General features: G+C 41.4%; 1 protein-coding gene across 3 annotated transcripts in view; it reads left to right on the forward strand.

Annotated features, from left to right (window-relative positions):
• Positions 1–19,174, forward strand: part of PITPNC1 (phosphatidylinositol transfer protein cytoplasmic 1) — a 265,782-nt gene extending 246,608 nt beyond the window's left edge. For 2 of the 3 annotated variants that reach the window (XM_044247596.1, XM_044247595.1), the window contains 2 exons: positions 179–242; positions 14,592–19,174. In XM_044247596.1, the coding sequence (XP_044103531.1) occupies positions 179–242; positions 14,592–14,908 (381 nt within the window). In that variant the 3' untranslated portion in view covers positions 14,909–19,174. Of the gene's footprint in view, positions 1–178; positions 243–10,088; positions 10,208–14,591 lie in introns of all 3 variants that reach the window. The other variant, XM_044247597.1, reaches the window with a different exon arrangement.
• The last annotated feature ends 632 nt before the right edge of the window (positions 19,175–19,806 follow it).

Raw genomic sequence — 19,806 nt, forward strand, 5'->3', positions numbered from 1 at the left:
GAGCAAGCCCATGACTTGTGTATGTGAGACAGTGTATGTGTATGTATTTGCTATCACATGGACAGAGGGATGGGGAAATGTGTAATTGTTAGGATTCCTAGAATTGGGAACAATCTATTTTCCTGGTAGTTTTAATCAAAGATGGTATCATTACAACGTCTTTCTTTTACTTTTGTAGGTGGTCCGGGATATTCTGCTGATTGGACATAGACAGGCTTTTGCATGGGTTGATGAATGGTATGGTAAGTCAACTTCCCCAAAATAACTTCCAGAACCACTTCATAACCTGTTGATTTGGGCTGCAGTCCGTCTGGCTTCATATGTTACCTAGAAAGACAACAAAGGCAGGACTGTTGCCCCCTGAAGTGGAAATAGCACTGTCCGTGGCACATAACGGCACAGAATGTAATCATAGAAGCTTGGTCTAGAATAACCACGATAAAGCTGACCCTTGAACAACATGGGGTTGAGCTACGTGAATCCTCTTATGTGCAGATTTTTTTTCAGTAAGTATAGTACATAAATGTGTTTCCCTTATGATTTTCTTTTTTTTTCCTCTTCCTTGTGATTTTCTTAATAACATTTTCTTTTCCCTAGCTTACTTTGTTGTAATAATATAGAATTGATTGCATAGAACATACAAAATATGTGTTAATCTGTGGCTTATGTTATCAGTAAGACTTGAAGGACAACAGTAGGCTATTAGGAGTTAAGTTTTGGGGGATGGATTTTCAATCCGATGGGAAAGAGGGTGTGTGTCGCCATCCCTTAAGCTCTCATTGTTCAAGGGTCAACCGTACTTAGTTATTGGCTAATACATAGGACCCCTGTATGTTTGATGCTGACATACTTCATAACACAGGGCTCCATAATTCTCCTTTGGATGGATTTCAAACCCATCCTGATTTATCCCAAACTTTGATTCAAGATCAAAACTCTCTGAACCATTGCATCAAGTAAAAGCAGTCGTTTGATACAGAGAACCCTTGAAATACTCCCTTGCCAAAAACATAAGGATTCTGAAAGAATTCAAAGGCAGGGGCATAGGTGCCCTTTCATCCTAACAGAGACTACTGTGGCTTTTCTCTCTCTCTCTCTCTCTCTTCCTTCCTTTCCCTTTCCTTTGCTTTTCCCTTTCCTTTCCTTCCCCTTTCCTTCCTTCCTTCCTTTCTTTTTTTCTTGGTTTTGGGAGGAATGAAACAAGTTCTGCGCATTCCCAGTAAATGAAAGTCAGGATCGCTTCATCCCTTGGTGGATGGACCACCCTTTCCAGATCCTGGGCACTGTTGTTTAGTCCACACTGAATCTTCCGCATGCCCAGAATCGGTTGTGAGAGGCTAGTGTCCTTGACTATAAATAGAAACAAACACACCCAGTTGGTGACTTGGGTGAGATCTGATCATCTAATGAAATGCCCTCCTCCTCAGCCTCTTCCTAGGTCACACTGAATTTGTTCTGAGGGTAACCTAGATTGCGTTTTGGTGCTTTTCTATGCCTGTTCCACCAATCCCTCCCTCTTCTTAGCAGAAGGCATCCCCTTTAAAGTGAAAAGCTACATGGAGCTGAACAACGATGTTGTTGGCTGTTTCTGGGCCACCTTGAAAAGATGTGGTTCTGGGGGGTTGTTTTGGTTTTGTTTTGGTTTTGCATTTTTCCCAGATCCATATCTTCTGAAGAGCGCATGCGTCAGGGTTTGTCCAAAGGCTGACCTCTAGAAGAGATTTCTTTTGAAAGGTCATCATCTGCTCTTTCTTACCCACACCACACACACCCCCGCCCCGCCCCCGCAGGATGCTGCTCACAGGACATGTCCCTGAGACCTATTTGTGGTTGTGTCTGTAACTTCCCCTGATTATGAAACAAAGCTTTTTGGTTGTTTTTGTTTGTTTGTTTTTTCCTCAGGGGAACTTTCCTCAGATTTTTAAAAAGGGAGCAGAGATAGAAAAACCCTTAAGAACTGCTGATCTCTCCCAACCCAGGCTCCTCCAAGCTCATTGGTGTCCTTGCCACCCACACTAAGGGAATATCAAAAGGATATTCAATGCCTAAATTGGCAAATGAATGGAGTCCTCAGGGCCAAGAGATGGGGCACTTTGATAGATTTCTCAGTAATGCCAGAATGCCATAGAGGACCTTCCAGAAAAGGCAGCATAAGAGAGGGTTGCTGGTTCCTGATGAAGAGGACAAAACACTGCAGGCCTGTTGATCAGAAAAGAGGGTTTGAGCAGAGGCAGGGTATAGACCCCCCCCCAAAAAAAAAAAAAATATGTGGGTGGATAACCAGTAAGTGAACATCTCAGTACAGAAAATGGAGACCGACTCTTTTCTCTCACACCAGGGGCAATGAAGAGACTAAAGACTTTTAGTCTGGGGTGGCAGGGCGGGGTTGGGGGGGATCCTCAGATTATTACAGGGGCCCAAAGCTAGACTAATGCATCAGAGGAAAATAGAGGCCTCCGGTCCTGAAGAGCTCTCAGAGAAGAACTACCTATTTACTCAGGATGGCTTAGGTGGACACATTAACAACTCAAGGAGGCTATCGACAAAAAGCCTTTCTGTATCTGAGTGCAGAAAAATCGTGTGTGGTTAGTGGATCTAGATCATGGGGGAGCCCTGTATTCCCCAGAGAAGGTCTCCACTACCCCCTCCCCACACAATCTTAGCTCCAACCAAAACAAGCGGCCTTTTCACTGAGCAAGGGGTCTAAGAACCATGCCATCAATTCCATGTAAATCACTAGCCTCCTTGCCCCCAGCTGAGCTGCTTGCCATGGAAACAGGGGGCTCCTTCCTTATACAGATGCAGACACTCAGCCAATCAAATGGATGGAAATAACCTGCCCACAGACTGCCTTCTCAGCCCCTTATTGGAGGTCATGTGAAGGACTGGGGGCCTTTCAGGGAAATGGGTGTGTCACAGTTCACCTACAGTTCTGCCTACCTGAAGTGGAGTATTTTTCTTTGGTCTGTATGGGCTCAGTGAGGCTCTCGCATTAGTAAACTTGGGAAAGATCCAAAGTTAAAAAGAGAAAACAAAACAAAAACCTTTGCCTGTAGCTTACAGCGCTGGTGCAAAGTGAGGTCCCCAGGCCAGTAACATCAGCTCCCACTTGGGCACTTGTTAGAAATTCAAATTCCCAGGCTTCACTCCAAACCTACTGAATCAGGAACTCTGGGGTTCTAGTCTACCAATGTGTTTTGTTTTGTTTTGTTTTTTAAGATTTTATTTATTTATTTGACAGAGAGAGAGATCACAAGTAGGCAGAGAGGCAGGCAGGGGCGGGGGGGCAGGAAGCAGGCTCCTGGATGAGCAGAGAGCCCGAAGCAGGGCTCGATCTCAGGACCCTGGGATCATGACCTGAGACAAAGGCAGAGGCTTTAACCCACTGAGCCACCCGGGCCCCTCAATGTGTGTGTTTTAACAGTGTGTTTTTACAAGCCCTCCAGATGATTCTGGCTAAAGTTTAAGAACAACTTTAAATCAGATTAGATTGTATGGACACTTGAATAAATTCAGTCCAGACAGATTAAAGAATGGTAGATGTCTTCTGGGCCAACTGGTAAGCCCTGGTGCCCTGTCAGAATCAGGAAGACATCCCTCCGGGCAGATTCAGGCTGCGCTCTTGGCTTAGGGCTGAATTTTAATCCCAGTGACATCCTGGCTGTGTGTTTGTATGGTATACAACCTCACCATGCTTAGAGGCACCCCTGGAAGTCTTTCTCCCTAATTAAGCTAGCCACCTCCAGTGCTTAATTAAGAAGAAGCAGGGGGGAAGGGGGGCATTGTAGATGGTGGTTGATCTTCTCTTACCCAAGGATTAATTTGTGGCATTTCTGAGTTTGAGCATATGGCTGTCACAGAACTAATTCCCTAAACAAATTTTATTCTGCTCATGTTCCTTGTAAAGTATAACCATGTCCATTGTTGGAGAAGTTGAGGTTTTTTGCTTTTTTTTTTTTTTTCCTTTTCCCCAAAGCCTTGATTGGTCTTTATCCATGAGCCTTGGGTCTCTCCTGCATGACTGGAACACTAATCAGAGAAGAAACAACACATTTCAGAAGATGGGGTGATAAGGGGCAGATAAAAATAGGCAGCCCAGCTTCACAAAAGCATAGTTTTGCTTCACAAATCTGACAGTATTTTGAGAGAGGAACAAAGGATTGCCAGAGGGATGCTGTGATTGAGTGGAACCTCATGAATGTCTTTGAAATCCAGACCCTTCCAAAAAAAGTATAGGGGCAGTTCTGGTGGGTATAGATGAAAGTCCCTCTTGAAAGTGGCTTAGAAATTATTCTAGAGTCCCTAGAGCAGGCCTAATAACAAACGAAGCAAGCTCAAGATGGGGAAAGAAGCTTACTTAAGGACTAGCATTAGCTGGTTGAGTTCACCAGGCCACCATTTTCCAATGGCTCTGATTTCCTGAAATAGGACTTTCCATGCCATAGCTCTTAGGCAGCATTTTATGTGTGTGTGCTTAATGTTCATTTTTCTGGGGAGAGAACTTGTAGCTTCTCATCAGAGTTTTAAAGGGATCTGTGGCTCTCCTCTACCTCCCCGAATTAAGAACTATGAAAAAGGAGCGCCTGGGTGGCTAAGTGGGTTAAAGCCTCTGCCTTCGGCTCAGGTCATGATCCCATAGTCCTGGGATCGAGCCCCACATCGGGCTCTCTGCTCATCAGGGAACCTGCTTCCCCGTCTCTCTCTGTCTGCCTCTCTGCCTACAGATCTCTCTCTGTCAAATAAATAAATAAAATCTTTTAAAAAAAAAAAGAACTATGAAAAAAATCATAACTGTACATTGCACTTCTACATCTTACTGGCTTAAATTACATGGAGAGGGTATTCACCAAGACTTGAGGATTGGCTACTTTCACTACAAAAAAGTGGAGCCACCTCTAAGCTATTTATAGCAATCATGTATTGAATTTATAATCATTATAAAGAGTTTAAAGGAAAAAAAGGATTCCAAAGGATGACTTCCATATTTTTCAGAGCCAAAGGAGTATCAAATCTCATTCATGGTGGCAGAGCTTTCCCCCGCCCCAACCCAACTGCTTGCTCAAGACTTCCATTTTGACTTAGAATAAGGAAAAATTACTTCTGTTTAGGCTGAGGATCCTAGAAGTGGAGAGAAAATGTTTGTAGAAGGAAGTGACGTGTGGCATGGGGCAGGTCATTGAGTTCAAGTATATAACTCTTTTATTAAAATTTTAGCTCCTTGGGGCACCTGGGTGGCTCAGTGGGTTAAAAAGCCTCTGCCTTTGGCTCAGGTCATGATCCCGGGGTCCGGGGATCGAGCCCCGCATCGGGCTCTCTGCTCAGCAGGGAGCCTGCTTCCTTTCCTCTCTCTCTGCCTCTCTGCCTACCTGTGATTTCTGTCTGTCAAAATAAATAAAATCTTTAAAAAAAAATAAAAAATAAAATAAAATAAAATTTTAGCTGCTGTATTTATGTAATACAATGAAGGAACATTCTTGTTTGCAGACACAGTTTCATGCCATCTGTAGTTTCTCTCTATGTCCTACTGACCTCTGTCCTTGCAAATATATGATCTTGTCTCCACAGACTGTGAAATCAGCCTGCCTTCTTTTTTTTTTTTTTTTTTAAGATTTTATTTATTTATTTGACAGACAGAGATCACAAGTAAGCAGAGAGGCAGGCAGAGAGTGAGGAGGAAGCAGGCTCCCCGCTGAGCAGAGAGCTCAATGCAGGACTCGATCCCAGCGGCTTAACCCACTGAGCCACCCAGGTGCCCGACCTGCCTTCTTTAAAAAAATGAAGTGATTGAAAGAAAATTGCCACAAATTTGACAATTAGAAATTGTCAATTAGAATAGACAATTTGACAATTAGAATAGACAAATTTGAAAGACTAAGACAACATCTTTGTAACATAGGTAGCCAATAGACAATGAATATCTATAATGTATAAAGAGGTCCTATATATTTAAAAAAAAAAATCCAGCAACTCAGTAGGAAAGAAGATAAAGAACATGAATAGGTAAACCATAGAAAAACCACAAATGCCTAATAACCTTGGTACTAATCCCAAGAAATATAATGAAAATGATACATGACTTTGTTTATCTGATAGCAAAAATTTAAGATGGTGATAATATCCAGTTTTGGATAAGGTGGGAGAACAAAAAAACAGTTCCTATAAAAAGGATAAACACATGGGGCATCTGGGTGGCTCAGTGGGTTAAAGCCTCTGCCTTCGGCTCAGGTCATGATCCCAGGGTCCTGGGATCGAATTCCGCATGGGGCTCTCTGCTCAGCAGAGAGCCTGCTTCTCCATCTCTCTCTGCCTACTTGTGATTTCTGTCAAATAAAAAACAATAAAAACTTAAAAAAAGAGTAAGGTAGTTCTAGGGGCACCCCACTGGCTCAGTCAGTAGAGCACGTGAGTCTTGATCTAAGGGTCGTGAGTTCAAGCCCCACGTTAAGTAGAGATTACTTAAATAAAACTTCAAAAATATATTTTAAAACTGAGAAATAAAAAATTAAAAAAGACATAATATATAATAATATAATACATATAATAGTAAAAATGGGTTAGTATACCATAGTATGGTTCTATAAATTTAAAAACAAATGAGACTGTATGTGTATGCAGTAATATACATGTAAATTCATAGAAGAAAAATCTGGAGGTCTGTAAATCAAACTCTTAACAGTGGTTACATCCAGAAGGAATAGGATTAGTGGGAGATGTTGAAAGGAATTAAACTCTCTTCTCAGTAAATATGAGTACTATTTGAATTCTTTCTCTGGAACATAATGTATGCATTAACTTGAGGGAGTCAATAAATAATCACCAAAACCTGTATTTTTTTTTTTAAAGATTTTATTTATTTATTTGTCAGAGAGAGAGGGGGAGAGAGCGAGCACAGGCAGACGGAGAGGCAGGCAGAGGCAGAGGGAGAAGCAGGCTCCCTGCCGAGCAAGGAGCCCGATGTGGGACTCGATCCCAGGACGCTGGGATCATGACCTGAGCCGAAGGCAGCTGCTCAACCAACTGAGCCACCCAGGCGTCCCAAAACCTGTATTTTATTTAAAAAAAAAAAAAAGGGCAGCAAATGGGGGAAGCCGACCAAGACTCATAGAGTGGAAGTATATTTTGTTCTTAAATGAAAGCTTTTAGGGATGCCTGAGTGGCTCAGTCCTCTTAAGCATCTGCCTTTGGCTTTATGTTATGATGCTGAGGTCCTGGGATCGAGTTTCAGAACTCTTCCATTTTAACCCAAAAAAAAAGTCATGTTTCTGGAATGAGCCAAGATTCTAGAAAACTGTATTTTCTCTTTACCAATTCCAAACTGTTGTTATTGTATCCCAAATAATAGATTTTTTAAGGATTTTTTTTTAAAGATTTTATTTATTTATTTGACAGAGAGAGAGAGAGATCACAAGTAGACAGAGAGGCAGGGAGAGTAGGGGGATGCAGGCTCCCCGCTGAGCAGAAAGCCAGATGTGGGGCTCAATTCCAGGACCCTGAGACCGTGACCTGAGCCAAAGGCAGAGGCTTAACCCACTGAGCCACCCAGGCGCCCCAAATAATAGATTTTTTCTTTAAGATTTGTTTTATTTATTTGACAGACAGAGATCACAAGTAGGCAGAGAGGCAGGCAGAGGGAGAGGAGGAAGCAGGCTCCCTGCCGAGCAGAGAGCCCAATGCGATGTGGGGCTCGATCCCAGGACCCTGGGATCATGACCCAAGCCGAAGGCAGAGGCTTTAACCCACTGAGCCAGCCAGGCACCCCCCAAATAGTAGATTTTTAAATAAGGTGGGTTTTTTTTCATTCTTAAACAAGTACAACATATTTGATGTAGAAAACACAAAAGGAAGAAAATGAGAATTATCTGTATTTCCAACTCCTCGAAATAATCACTGTTAATATTTTACAGTGTATCCTTTTAGTCTTCTTAAAATGTATAAAATTATTTTCTGGCAGAGATGGTTTCATATAATATGTATGATTGTTTTACCTCCTATTTTTAATAATATGCCAAGCACATTTCTCTGTAGTGTTAAAGTATTCTTCTATATATTTTTTTAATGATATCTTAGTACTGTCCGTCTCGTGGTTCTTTCCTATTTCTCACGGTTATGAACAAGGCAGTAATGACTATCTTTGTTGTTAAATCCTTCTTCACATTTACAAAATTGAGACATCTTTGAAAGCACACCGCCCCGCAGTTTAAGCTCTTCTCTTAACATTGAGCTAATTAAAGATAAAGAATGATTTCTGTTGGGATTCACTAGAACAAAGAAACTAAAATGCCTTTGTTTTCGTTTTCCAAATTATTGTCATGCCAGTGGGGGGGGGGCGCAGGGGAGAGAAACAGAGAGGGAGAAAGTGTCTAATGAACATATATAGAGAGAAATTTCTCTAGTTCTTAAACTTTGGGCTTAAAAATGACCTCAGTATTCTTTCCAGGTGTATTTGTGTTTAGGAAATTTTGATAACCATCCTTTGGAATTAAAGTAATTGCATTGAATGAATATGCTCTTATTGTTAACTAAGATACATTTATCTTAATTACAAAGCAGCATGTGTTTGTTGCTTTCCAGTTACCTCAACAAAAAGCATGCTCTTTGCTTGGCTAGACCGCTGCTTAGCACCCTTGATACTTACATTGCTTATGGACAACGTTTGTGATCAGTGGTATTGGGGATTCGGGGGTGGGGGGGGGATCATCAGCTAAATAAAATAGTCCAGGTCTGGATTTAGAGCCGCCCTCCCTCTTGGCCCCAGACCACACTGAACTGAGTCATCAAGTTCTGGCTCGTGTGCCCTGTAGAAGTGAAGAGACGCTCACATGACATACATAGATTGGTATAAAAAGACACCAAACCACATGACGCTGGAAATACCTAAGGAAAAATTTCCAGCTGCGAATACCCGCTCTAAATCCCCGCCAAGCTAATTCGCGATCAGGGTGGTCCAATAACCAATTATTCAAGCATCCCTTCCTTGTAGAGAGGCATGACGTTTAATTCTGCCATGACCACAACAGAGGAATGCCTGTCTGGGAAGATTGCGGATAGAATGTTGTAAATAACCAAAGGGCGGGTGGGGAGTGGAGGATAAATCAGCAGACGAAGTTCATGGGAGAATCATTATTATTATTCGTATGCATTTCATATCCTGAAGATGGGTGGGTTCTTTGTTGAACTCAGTTTTTCATCATTTGGGTTTAGACGGGTTTCTCAACCTTGGCACCATTGACATTTTGGACCCGCTACTTCCCTGTTGAGAATGGGCATAGGTCGGTTATTCCAAGGCCTCACAGGACCCCTACCTACTGGATGCCAGGAGCTCTACCATGCCAGTGGTATCACAAAAGAGTCCCCTGTTGGGAACCACTGGATGAAGACATCATTATCCCGAAATGCTGAAAAACTACAGACTCAACGCCCAAAATCATAATGTCATGTGCCATTTTATTTATAGATCAGTGTGGGTGGAAGTAGTGCCAGCCATCTCCAAGCTGTTAGACTAGACTTGAAGTTCGATATAGACCCGCACTCTCTGACACTGGAATCCTGTGCAGAAATCCATCTCCGTGTGAGCTTTGCAACCAAATATCCCTTGTACCGGTAAACGTCACGGGTCTACCTTCTGTCCTGTCTCGAGTACTAGCAATGAAAGTGTCCTTTCTCTTGTTGAGTGCATGGGTTTAAAGTATCTCCAGATCTATTTTGAAAGGTATCTGGAAGGTAAGTATGAAAGCAAACAAACCTGACCCTGTCCCCGTCGGGATCTTCTAAGAATGTTTTAGGAGATCTCGGGCTATGGCACTGCCCATGTGCTAATACTCTCCATCCATCTAGCTCACGTTACAAGCCCCACGCCTAAATAATTTCCACTCTCCGCTGTTCCGAGACTGTTTGAACTCAACTTCCTTGCACTCACTCCCCCCTTTGGCTGGTTTAGCTAACTTTATGACGTCCTCTTCATAAAGTTAGTGTAAGTCCCTGCTTTTTGAAACCTCTCTTTGGCTTCTGCTACCGTCTTTCCCTAAAGTGTCCCTGTTGAAATTTTGCGTTTAATAACAGTAGTTGCCAACGTCTTGACCTTTTTGCAGATATGACAATGGATGATGTTCGGGAATACGAGAAAAACATGCATGAACAAACCAACATAAAAGTTTGCAATCAGCATTCCTCCACTGTGGATGACATAGAGAGCCATGCCCAAACAAGTGTATGTAGAATTTTTAAAACATGTTGCCCGCCCTTTACCAAGCGTACACTTAAAACTGATCTTTGAAATACTGCAGACGTTCATTTCTCAACATGCCACACAAAATCATGTCGTCACCCAGGGACTGTTGGTGAAGAGCCTGAGCTAGGTCTAAACGGGACAGTGCCACCTCTTGCTTCTAGATTTTTCGATTCTTAAAGGAGCCGCTTGATTTCAGGGTTGGTTTTTCTGCTCATAAAACCCAAGAACGTGGAGAGTGGAAACATTTTGTGACTGGTGAGTGGCCTACACCGGGAAAGAAGAGAGAAGGAGACAAAACAGGTGTCATCTGAAAACTAGTTATCGTGACCATAACTTTTTAGAAATACAGTTAGGGCTCGAGTTATTCATTCAAGGGACAGCTTGTGGCTCATCTGGTGTTTTAGATTTCTTTACATTTGCTTTGAAATGCTTTCTATGGCTCTTTATAGCTGTTCTAGCCAATCTGATCCTTTTTGCTTTGGTTAATCTCAAGGCGGGGCTGCAGCCCATGGGGGCCCTGAGTGGCTGAGCAGTGAGGGGGCGGTGAGCTGCGAATGTGCTGGGCCACGTAGCATCTCCAGCCTGAAACTCAGCAGGAGACTGAGAGAGCCACGGGTTATGTAGTGGCACGTTGGAAATTGAGAGCTGACTGTATGGTGCATGCCAGCATTTTAAATACAGTTATCTCTCAATCATTCATGCCAATGAAGAGGAACTAAGATAGCAGAGAAAATGGGGCATCAAGTCATTTGTATGTGTCTTTGGCCAGTGCTCTGGCTTCTTTGGGTATCGGCTTGAGCCCGCATGTCCTGCTAGCCCACGTCCCAGAACAGAACCTATTAGATTTTTAAGAAATCTATGTAGGTAATGTAGGTAAAGACAATTGAGCAAGGACTATGGTTGTAAATGGGGGCTTTAGAATTGTGACCATCTTTTTGGTTGCACTTTGGAAGTTTTCGGTTCGGTTTTTAGAGCATGTATTGTGGAGTGTGCCCTGCAAGGCTCAAGTGCATGTGGCTTACTTACCCTTGAGGCTCATATGGCCCTGACGTTTCCTTCCCGTGTGCATGTAGTGATTGGATTTGCAGAAAGCTATAGAGTCAACTTACCTGGGGTGTTGTTTCTCTCTGTGCACAGGCTCGTGCCAAAAGGACTTCCCTTCTCCCTGTATCCCTGTTCTAATGTTAGAAATGCTCCCTAAGGAAACTGTCCTTGGAAGTCCATCATTTTCAATTCCCGTTCTTTTCGGAATATTAGACTCTAGTTCTCCGTCAGCTGCTTGCTTAGAAATGTGATCAGACAAAGGAAGCCCAAGGAAAGGGGGAGATGCCACATTCCAAAAGATTCTAAGCGCCCAGCTTTTCTCATGCTAAGCTCTTATGGTTTTTAGCTTTGGGCTCTTTGTTTGGTTATTCTCCTGACATTATTACCATTAGAAAGTCAATTTACCATGTAGACAGTGTTACCTAGAGTGGTTCTCCCATGGGAAAGCCCCATGCATTCTCTGGCTGCAATTCACTGTCGTTCCCATGACTTCAGTGTAAGAGATGCCTATCTCCTTAGAAGTTACACAAAGTGGTTATTTTGAGTGCTTACGACATTTCCCTTATTCTTTGGAATTCCATCAAATTGGAGATCATTTATTTTTCCATTGTCTTTCTTCGCTATCGTAACGAAAAACAGTTGGAGTCAGGAGGCTACTGTCCATCACAAATGCAAACGGCGTGGGTGTTCAATAAAATTTCAATCCTCAACCTGAGTAGGGACACACTAGATTGAAATTATGCAAAATTAACACCCATGAACATAGCAGTAAGAAAGGAAGTCTCCTTTTCCATTGAGCAGTTTCCATGCCTTCAAGGAAGGGAACTTCTAAGAGACTCCGGGAATGTAAAATCGCAATTCTGTATTTTGGATGATTTCTGCCCCCTGCTGGATATTTGAAGTAGAGCATTATACTCTGCCACTTGGGTAGAAAGTCTAATTTTTCAAAGATGTTTATTTATTATAGCAGAAACATACCCCATTCACTGAATTTTTGAGAGTCTCAATTTTACTTTAAAGTGCATACTTCTTTTTTAAAAACCTAATTTCATTTCTTAGCTTGTTAAGAGTCTTAGTATTTTTTAAAGTGGCAAATTTATAGGTGCAATTTTTCTTGTTCCATTCTAAATTGTATATGATATCAGTACAATCATATTTTATTTCCTTCGTAAGAAAAAATTTTCCTCTCATAAAATTTTAACAATTGCTCCAAGAAATCCTCTTAAGGATTTTACTTTTTAAAAATATTTCTGACAGATGAACATCGGGGAAGGGAAGGAAAAATAAATTAAGGTGAAAACAGAGAAGGGAGGCAAAGCGTAAGAGACTCTTAACTACAGGGAACAAACCAAGGGTCGCTAGAGGGAAGATGGGGTGGGGAGGGATGGTGTAACTGGGTGTTGGGCATTAAGGAAGGTACTTGATATAATGAACACTGAGTTTTATATGCAACTGATGAATCACTAAATTCTACCCCTGAAACTAATAAAACATTATATGTTAACTAAATTGAATTTAAATTGAAAATTTAAAAAAAGAAAAATATATCTGACTTGCTTATGTTACAATATGACCTTATAGGTATTATATATATCCTAATGATTAAAATCATGTTATGAATATTCATTCCATAGTTAATATTTCCAAAGTGGATATATTGTTTCGTGTTAGCTTCTGCAATATCATCTCATGAAGGTTCCACCACTAGGTTCGTGGGAGAGGATAAGAATGAAAAATGGGTCCATGGGAAGCTTAAATTCATGTAGAAAATCCATGAACAGCAGATGTCCCCTTTTACTCAAGGACAAGCCCTTGGGCTTTCACTCAGTGCTTTTTCCAATAAGCCCCATTACCTGTTTTCTCTGTTACCAGTACATAAAAATGGCAAAGGATACTAGGGTTAGCCAGAGAATGATTAAGAACCATAACAATAGTAAGGACAATCACAGTAATAGAGTTTCTGAGAATGAGAGAAGAGATCTCAAACTATAAAAAAAAACAAATAGGCCCTGGTAGAGGAGTCAATGCAGTGTTAATATATTTTCAGTATATTACGTCTAAAGGGTAGCAAGTGTATATAGTACATTCAGTATATTTGAGGGGCTCCTTCCTGGCTCAGTCAGAAGAGCATGAGACTCTTGATCTCGGGGTCATGAGTTCAAGCCCCACGTGGGGTGTAGACATTACTTAAAAATAAAATCTTTTTTATTTTTATTTTTTATTTATTTTTTAAGATTTTATTTATTTATTTGGCAGAGAGAGATCACAAGGAGGCAGAGAGAGAGGAAGGGAAGCAGGCTCCCTGCCTAGCAGAGAGCCCGATGTGGGGCTCGATCCCAGGACCCTGAGATCATGCCCTGAGCTGAAGGCAGCAGCTTAACCCACTGAGCCACCCAGGCGCCCCAAAAATAAAATCTTTTTTAAAAATAAAGAAGTTAGGGAAAGATTTGTATTTTTAAAAGTGTCTATTTTTGGTTTCTCACTTAATAAAAACATTTTTTAGATATTTAGAAAATCTACATCACCCGACAATTTCTCTCAATGAGGCACCACTGAATTTGTTTGCTGAATGCCAAATAATGGTTTTTAGGGGGGTTTTTTATGTTTCTTTAAAAAAATGGTTTTATTTTTCTTGGCTTTGGGATAATTTGCAGGGTTGGTGGTTGTTGTCATTATCTTCTTTGCTTTTTAAGCTGAATTAATTAAAATACAACATTTAAACAATCTCAGGGTGGATACACAGTCAGGAAACCAGTAACCCCCCAGAATACAAAAATTGTATTTACTGAATAAGAAGAAATTCTGATGATTTGCCTATTTCCTGTCTAAAGGTATACTTGTACTTGCATACCCTGAAGTAGGTAATAATATGTATCATTTCTGGGCCATCGATTGCTTGAACTAGCCTCCCTTTATGGAAAATATGACTAGTTCTAATAAAGAGCTCCATATATCACCATCCCACAGCTCACACACACACACACACACACACACACGCGCACATCCCTGGTCTGGTTCTGTACTCTCCTGACCCATCCTTATTCAGAATACTTACACTGCTCCCCAAAGAGTGCTTTGGAAAATCTTGGATGGATATTCATAAAAGGAAAAATTTTTTTTCCCCAGAAGTGTATGCCTTTAAAAAAATAAAAAAACTTCAGGGTTTAGCATTTCAGTGATAATTTGGGCTTCTAGTCTGGACAGGCCTCTTTATGATAGGATTCCCGTAGTTCCCTTAAAATCAGGCATGGAGGTATATCCATTTGCATCCCTCCTAAATAACTGGTCATTTTTCTTTCTATTTTTTTTTTCTTTGAAGACATGACAATGGATGAAGTCCGAGAATTTGAACGAGCCACTCAGGAAGCCACCAACAGGAAAATTGGCGTTTTCCCACCTGCGATTTCTATCTCGAGTATCCCCCTGCTGCCTTCCTCGGTCCGCAGCGCCCCTTCTAGTGCCCCATCCACACCTCTCTCCACCGACGCCCCAGACTTTCTGTCCGTGCCCAAAGATCGACCCCGGAAAAAGTCAGCCCCAGAAACTCTCACACTTCCAGACCCTGAGAAAAGAGCCACCCTGAATTTACCTGGCACACACTCTTCAGAAAAGCCATGTCGGCCCAAATTAGAGTAACTTCCTATGAATATTTCATGGGTTTTATATTTTCATTTGGGTTTTTTTTTTTTTTTTTTAAAGAATCTTCTGATAGAGAAAAAGACTGTTTTGTCCCTCAAACATGTTCCTTCGATCTCTGAGTGTGCATGTGGTTAAGTACCTTCCCATATAGGATTCCCCAAGGATGCCCTTGCATCCTGCTCGATGTAAATTTTAAGACTTGCAAAGGACAGAAGAAATCTTAGTAGCCGCAGCTGGAAACCAGGGAGGAAGCCTTGTTGAGCGTTTGATGAGGTCGGTGTGGATGTCAAGAGGACATAAGTGAAAATGTTGTGCCCCTGTGTTAGAAGGTGTTAGAAGGTGGTAAAATAGCGAAGTCCATCTCTTCTCATCAAACCTGATATTCTCAAAATACTCTCAGGCGTAACATAAGTAATTGTTAAATTTCAAACTGTTCATCACCAATACTTGAATACTAGTAGTTAATTGAGATTCCTATTTTGGTTAGTCTGACTCAGGATTTGGGGCCTAATTAACTCTTTAAATTTTTTGAGAATTTTAATTATCAACCTATAGTGGCTCCAAGTGCAATTAACAGTAACTGATTTATACCTTTCACAGAATTTAATAAAGATTCCACTTGTTTCTGTCTTTTAATAACTTTCCCCCTTGTGCCCTTGTGGCCTAAGAAATCTTTCAGAATTGCACAGATGAATGTGACCACGACTGACTGATTTGGGGATGGTTTGGTTTAGGAACCAAGAGGCCCAGGTGAGGCAAACATCATCCATTAAGATTCTCGGTATTTGCAATTAATTGAGTAGAACTCGTTGACTATTTGCCCATTCAAAGACGTTCAAGGGTAGACTAAGCTCACAGGACTTTTAACACTGTCAGATTTCTGGTTTGGGAACCCTGAAAAAGAGAACTGTCTCCCATCCCCCTCCTGCTTTTACTTTCAATAACATCCAGATTTCCCTGGTACAGAGTGCCCCATCACTGGACCTTAAAAAAGACTCATTCTCTTGCCCTTACTTGAACCCCAAATATTGGGAATGTCGCGGAAGCGGAGTAAAGACTGTCGAGTGGGAGGAAAGAAGGAGCAAAATTGCTGACTCCTGTTTGTAGAGTAAGAAGGAGGAGCCGGAAGAGATGCCAAGGTGAGAATCCAGGTTGACGGGGGAAGTAAGATCATTCAACCTAAGTGGCAGAAAACGAACTCTCCTTTGATCTAAAGAGAAAACTGCCACCATCGCGCCTCACTGCCTTTAAATGCAGAAGGAAGGGCAAGCAGAATCTGGCATTTACTCTCTGTCCGCCAAGAGAGGAAGACAACAAGGTAGTTGGGCAACTCCAAGGCCCCAGCTAACCTTCCTGACCATAACCTCCAACCTCAGGAAAGGGACCTTCCCAAAACACAGATTCCAAAGGAAACAACATAAACCAAGGAGTATGTCCTCCTTCCCACACAGCCTCTCAGCCAGTGGACCCTGCCTGCTTCTCTCTCTCAGTGCTCAGCACATGCTACATAGTGTCTTGGAAATTGATAAACTCTCCCATGGTGCAAGCGCTGGTCCCACGAACCCAGCACCGAGTATTCTAAGTCATACGTCAGACTGTCAAGATCATTTCTTTACCTACAGGTTGACATGTCGCTTCATAAATAAATCAATCCAGAACTCAAAGGAAACCAATTGCAAATAGATCGACAGTGCATCTCTCTTCCCTAAGAACGACGGCTCTACAGTAAGCGATCTTTGCATGGAATAGTAGCATGATCTCTGCTTGTGGGAAATCTTCATCTTCTCAGACCCCTTGGACTTCTCAATGGTCCCCTCCCCACACGGTAGTACTTAATGTGAATGTTGGGCTTTAGAAGACGAAATTCTCCTTTCAGAAGACACTGATATAGTATGCATCTTTGCTTACCATTTGCCCGCTGAAATCAGGGTGGGGTGGGATTGTTATTTTTTGCATAGAACAGATTTATTTTGTGCAGGTTGTAAACACATCTGGCACCTAGTTTTCCCATTAAACACCATTGCCGTTTTTCTTTTTTGTAAAGTAGCTTTTCTATCGAGGTCAATGATGCTATATGCTTTTGAAAGCTAATTTCTGATTTCCTTCTGTGAGTTTTCTTTCTCTAGCCAGTTCAATACCACAGACATCAATTTCAAAGCTGCCAACGATAGTGTGATTCTTAGCCAACAAATGTGTGTACTCTTAAAGTATGTTCAGTTTTTTCTGTCTACACGTGGTTGTGTGCATTTAAAAGGGGCGGGGGGGTGCAAATATTCCTTTAGCTGCTTTGAATATTTAATCCAGTCATCACAAGGCATAAATGACTTCGATATTTTATCTGTCTTGATTTTCAAGTCTCTTTTCATATTCTCCATACATGAGTTTGTTTATTGTGGGATAGAAGCCTGCAATGAATGTGTATGTAGAACATTAATAATTCCCATAAGGATGGAAATTAAATGGTTGCATGATGGAAACTTAGAAGAAATAAAAAAGAGCAGAAAATTGAATTCATTAAGCATGTTGGGGGAAAAAATAGAAACTTTAACTCAGTGCCTCTGTCTGCAATGTGGAAACTTACAACATTGTTCACCAAAATTGTATTATACCTGTATATATATATAAATATAGTGAATCAGATGCCACCAGTTTTGAATTTCTGGTAGCCAAATTAAAATAAATAATCCATAGAATAACACATACATTCATCCCGTCTTCATCTCTGGTGTAAGTGGAGACCATCAAAGTGACCGTAGATGTCATTACTTTGGATGGATTTCAAATTACGAAATGGCCCCGTGTTTTTCATTGAGTGTAATACAACGTCGTTACTTTGGCTGTGTGCTTTCCCAGGATAAGGAGGTCTTGCTGTTTTTACTGCATAAACTTTATCAGAGGTGAGCTCTGGAGGCCATTTCATTTTCCTGCTATTGGACTGAAATAAAACGAAGCAAAGGAAAAGCATGACAACCAAGGAGCCTGTGACACTTTTTTCAGTTACCACCGTAATAACCAAAACAATAGGTGTTCATTGGCGAACTCATTTATAAACCCTTCTGCTTTGGGTTTGCGTCCACGTGTGTAGGGAACATGGTTTTAATTTGGGAGTATTTATTAGGCATGTTTTGGACTGAAAATAAATTTCTAAAGAGTACAGTAGTGGGTGGATAATGAACACAGACACTTAAAAAACATGAGACGCCCAAAGGAAAGATGTGATTTTCTTTCAAGACACTGTAATAAACGGTGACCTAAGTGAAAAGATTCTGATACTTCTCAGAAGTCATTTTTCCGTGAAAATGTCAAGGCTAATAATGTACGTATGTGGATTTTTCAGTTTTGCTTTATTTAGCATCTCGTCGTGGCTCAGAAACAGCAAGGTCACTGGCTGGCTTCAATCAGGAGGAATTTTACTTTTCCCAGGGGCCAGAGTATAAATTAGTCACATACAATGTGTACTCAAATAATCCGATAGAGAAAAATAGTCTGAATAGTTTTAGTCCCTTTCTGATCATCTGACTCAGCAGACTAGGTGATGGACAACCTGCCATCGGAGCCATAATTCTTGAAATTAAAAAAAAAAAGGAAAAAAAGTCTGTTTAGTGACTGCAATTGATCATAAATAGATCATTTAAAACCATTCATTCTTGCTGAAACTGAAATGTTGAACAAGAGCACGGAGCTGACATGCGGAGGCAACACATACCGGGTTCCTCTGTGTTCTACCTTCAAAACAATCTGTTTGCATTTGAAATAGAAGTGTTTGAGCTTTTTAGGAGTTAGTGCAATAAGAGAATGTGAATATGCTAAGAACTCTTCAGATGCCGTTACTAATTATACTTTTGTTGTTAACAAGTGCTTTAGGATAAACCCCAGTGTTTTTGCTTCAAGTTGAAAGCATGTCTGTTGAATTGCAAGTCTCCCTTTAGTTTCTGTGTATCACCAAGAAGAGGTTCTTTGAGTTGTTCATGCCTATACCGCTTAAATGTAGCTTCAAAGTGTCACTTTTAGGGTTTACATTTCAAGCTGGGATCTTGATTAGTTACATATATTGAGTCAAAATAACACTGCCACTGCGGAAGGACCAAGATTTGGAATGCACAGTGTTACCGACTACAAGCAAACAAGAGTTGATCCTCACACATGCCATCCTTCTGTGTCATTTTATGGCTGTTTTGTGTTTTTTTTTTCCCAGTTATTTATTATTGTTAATAACTTACTTTTTCTTACATTCTGGTGTAAATAAACTACAAAGCAATCTTCTTTCCAAGCGTAGCTTCCTTCTCTCTCTCAGCCATTCTCAAGGGAATGTTGGCAATTGGGGACTTGCGGGTTGATGGGAAAGAAGGTGTCAAAGAAGAAGAAAGAAGCTAATGGCTAACCGCAGGTCTAGTGGTCTTGTATTCAAAGAAGGCTGGCCTGCTAATAGGCCTTTGGTGCCTTCAGGGCCCAGGTCATGGACAGGAAAACTTGGGTCTAACTGTCCAGCCAAAAAATACCCAAGGAGAATCTGTAACCTGAAAGGTCCCCCAATAATGGGTCCGTGATTAAAGGAGCGAGACTAATACAAAGCGAAAGTCAAGCAAAGCTTTATTCCGTGCCAAGCATGGAGAATCAAACCAAACATTCGGGGCCGTGCCCCTTACAGAGAGGGCTACCCCTCTCTGCTTTACAGACTAGCTTTTAAGGGCAAAGGCCATGTGGTTGGGCCTGGCCACGCACAGGTGGCCAATGAAATTGTAACACAGAGAAAGCTGCACAGTCATGCTAGGTCACACACAGGTGTGTGACCAATTGAACTACAATTTACCGTAGTACATACTTGAACTAGCCTATCACCTTGGTCAGAATTGGCACCCAAAAGGCGGGAACCACACTCCTTGGTGGCTAGGGAG

The sequence above is a fragment of the Neovison vison genome, chromosome 5 (genome assembly GCF_020171115.1).
Source record: "Neovison vison isolate M4711 chromosome 5, ASM_NN_V1, whole genome shotgun sequence".
NCBI lineage: Eukaryota > Metazoa > Chordata > Mammalia > Carnivora > Mustelidae > Neogale > Neogale vison.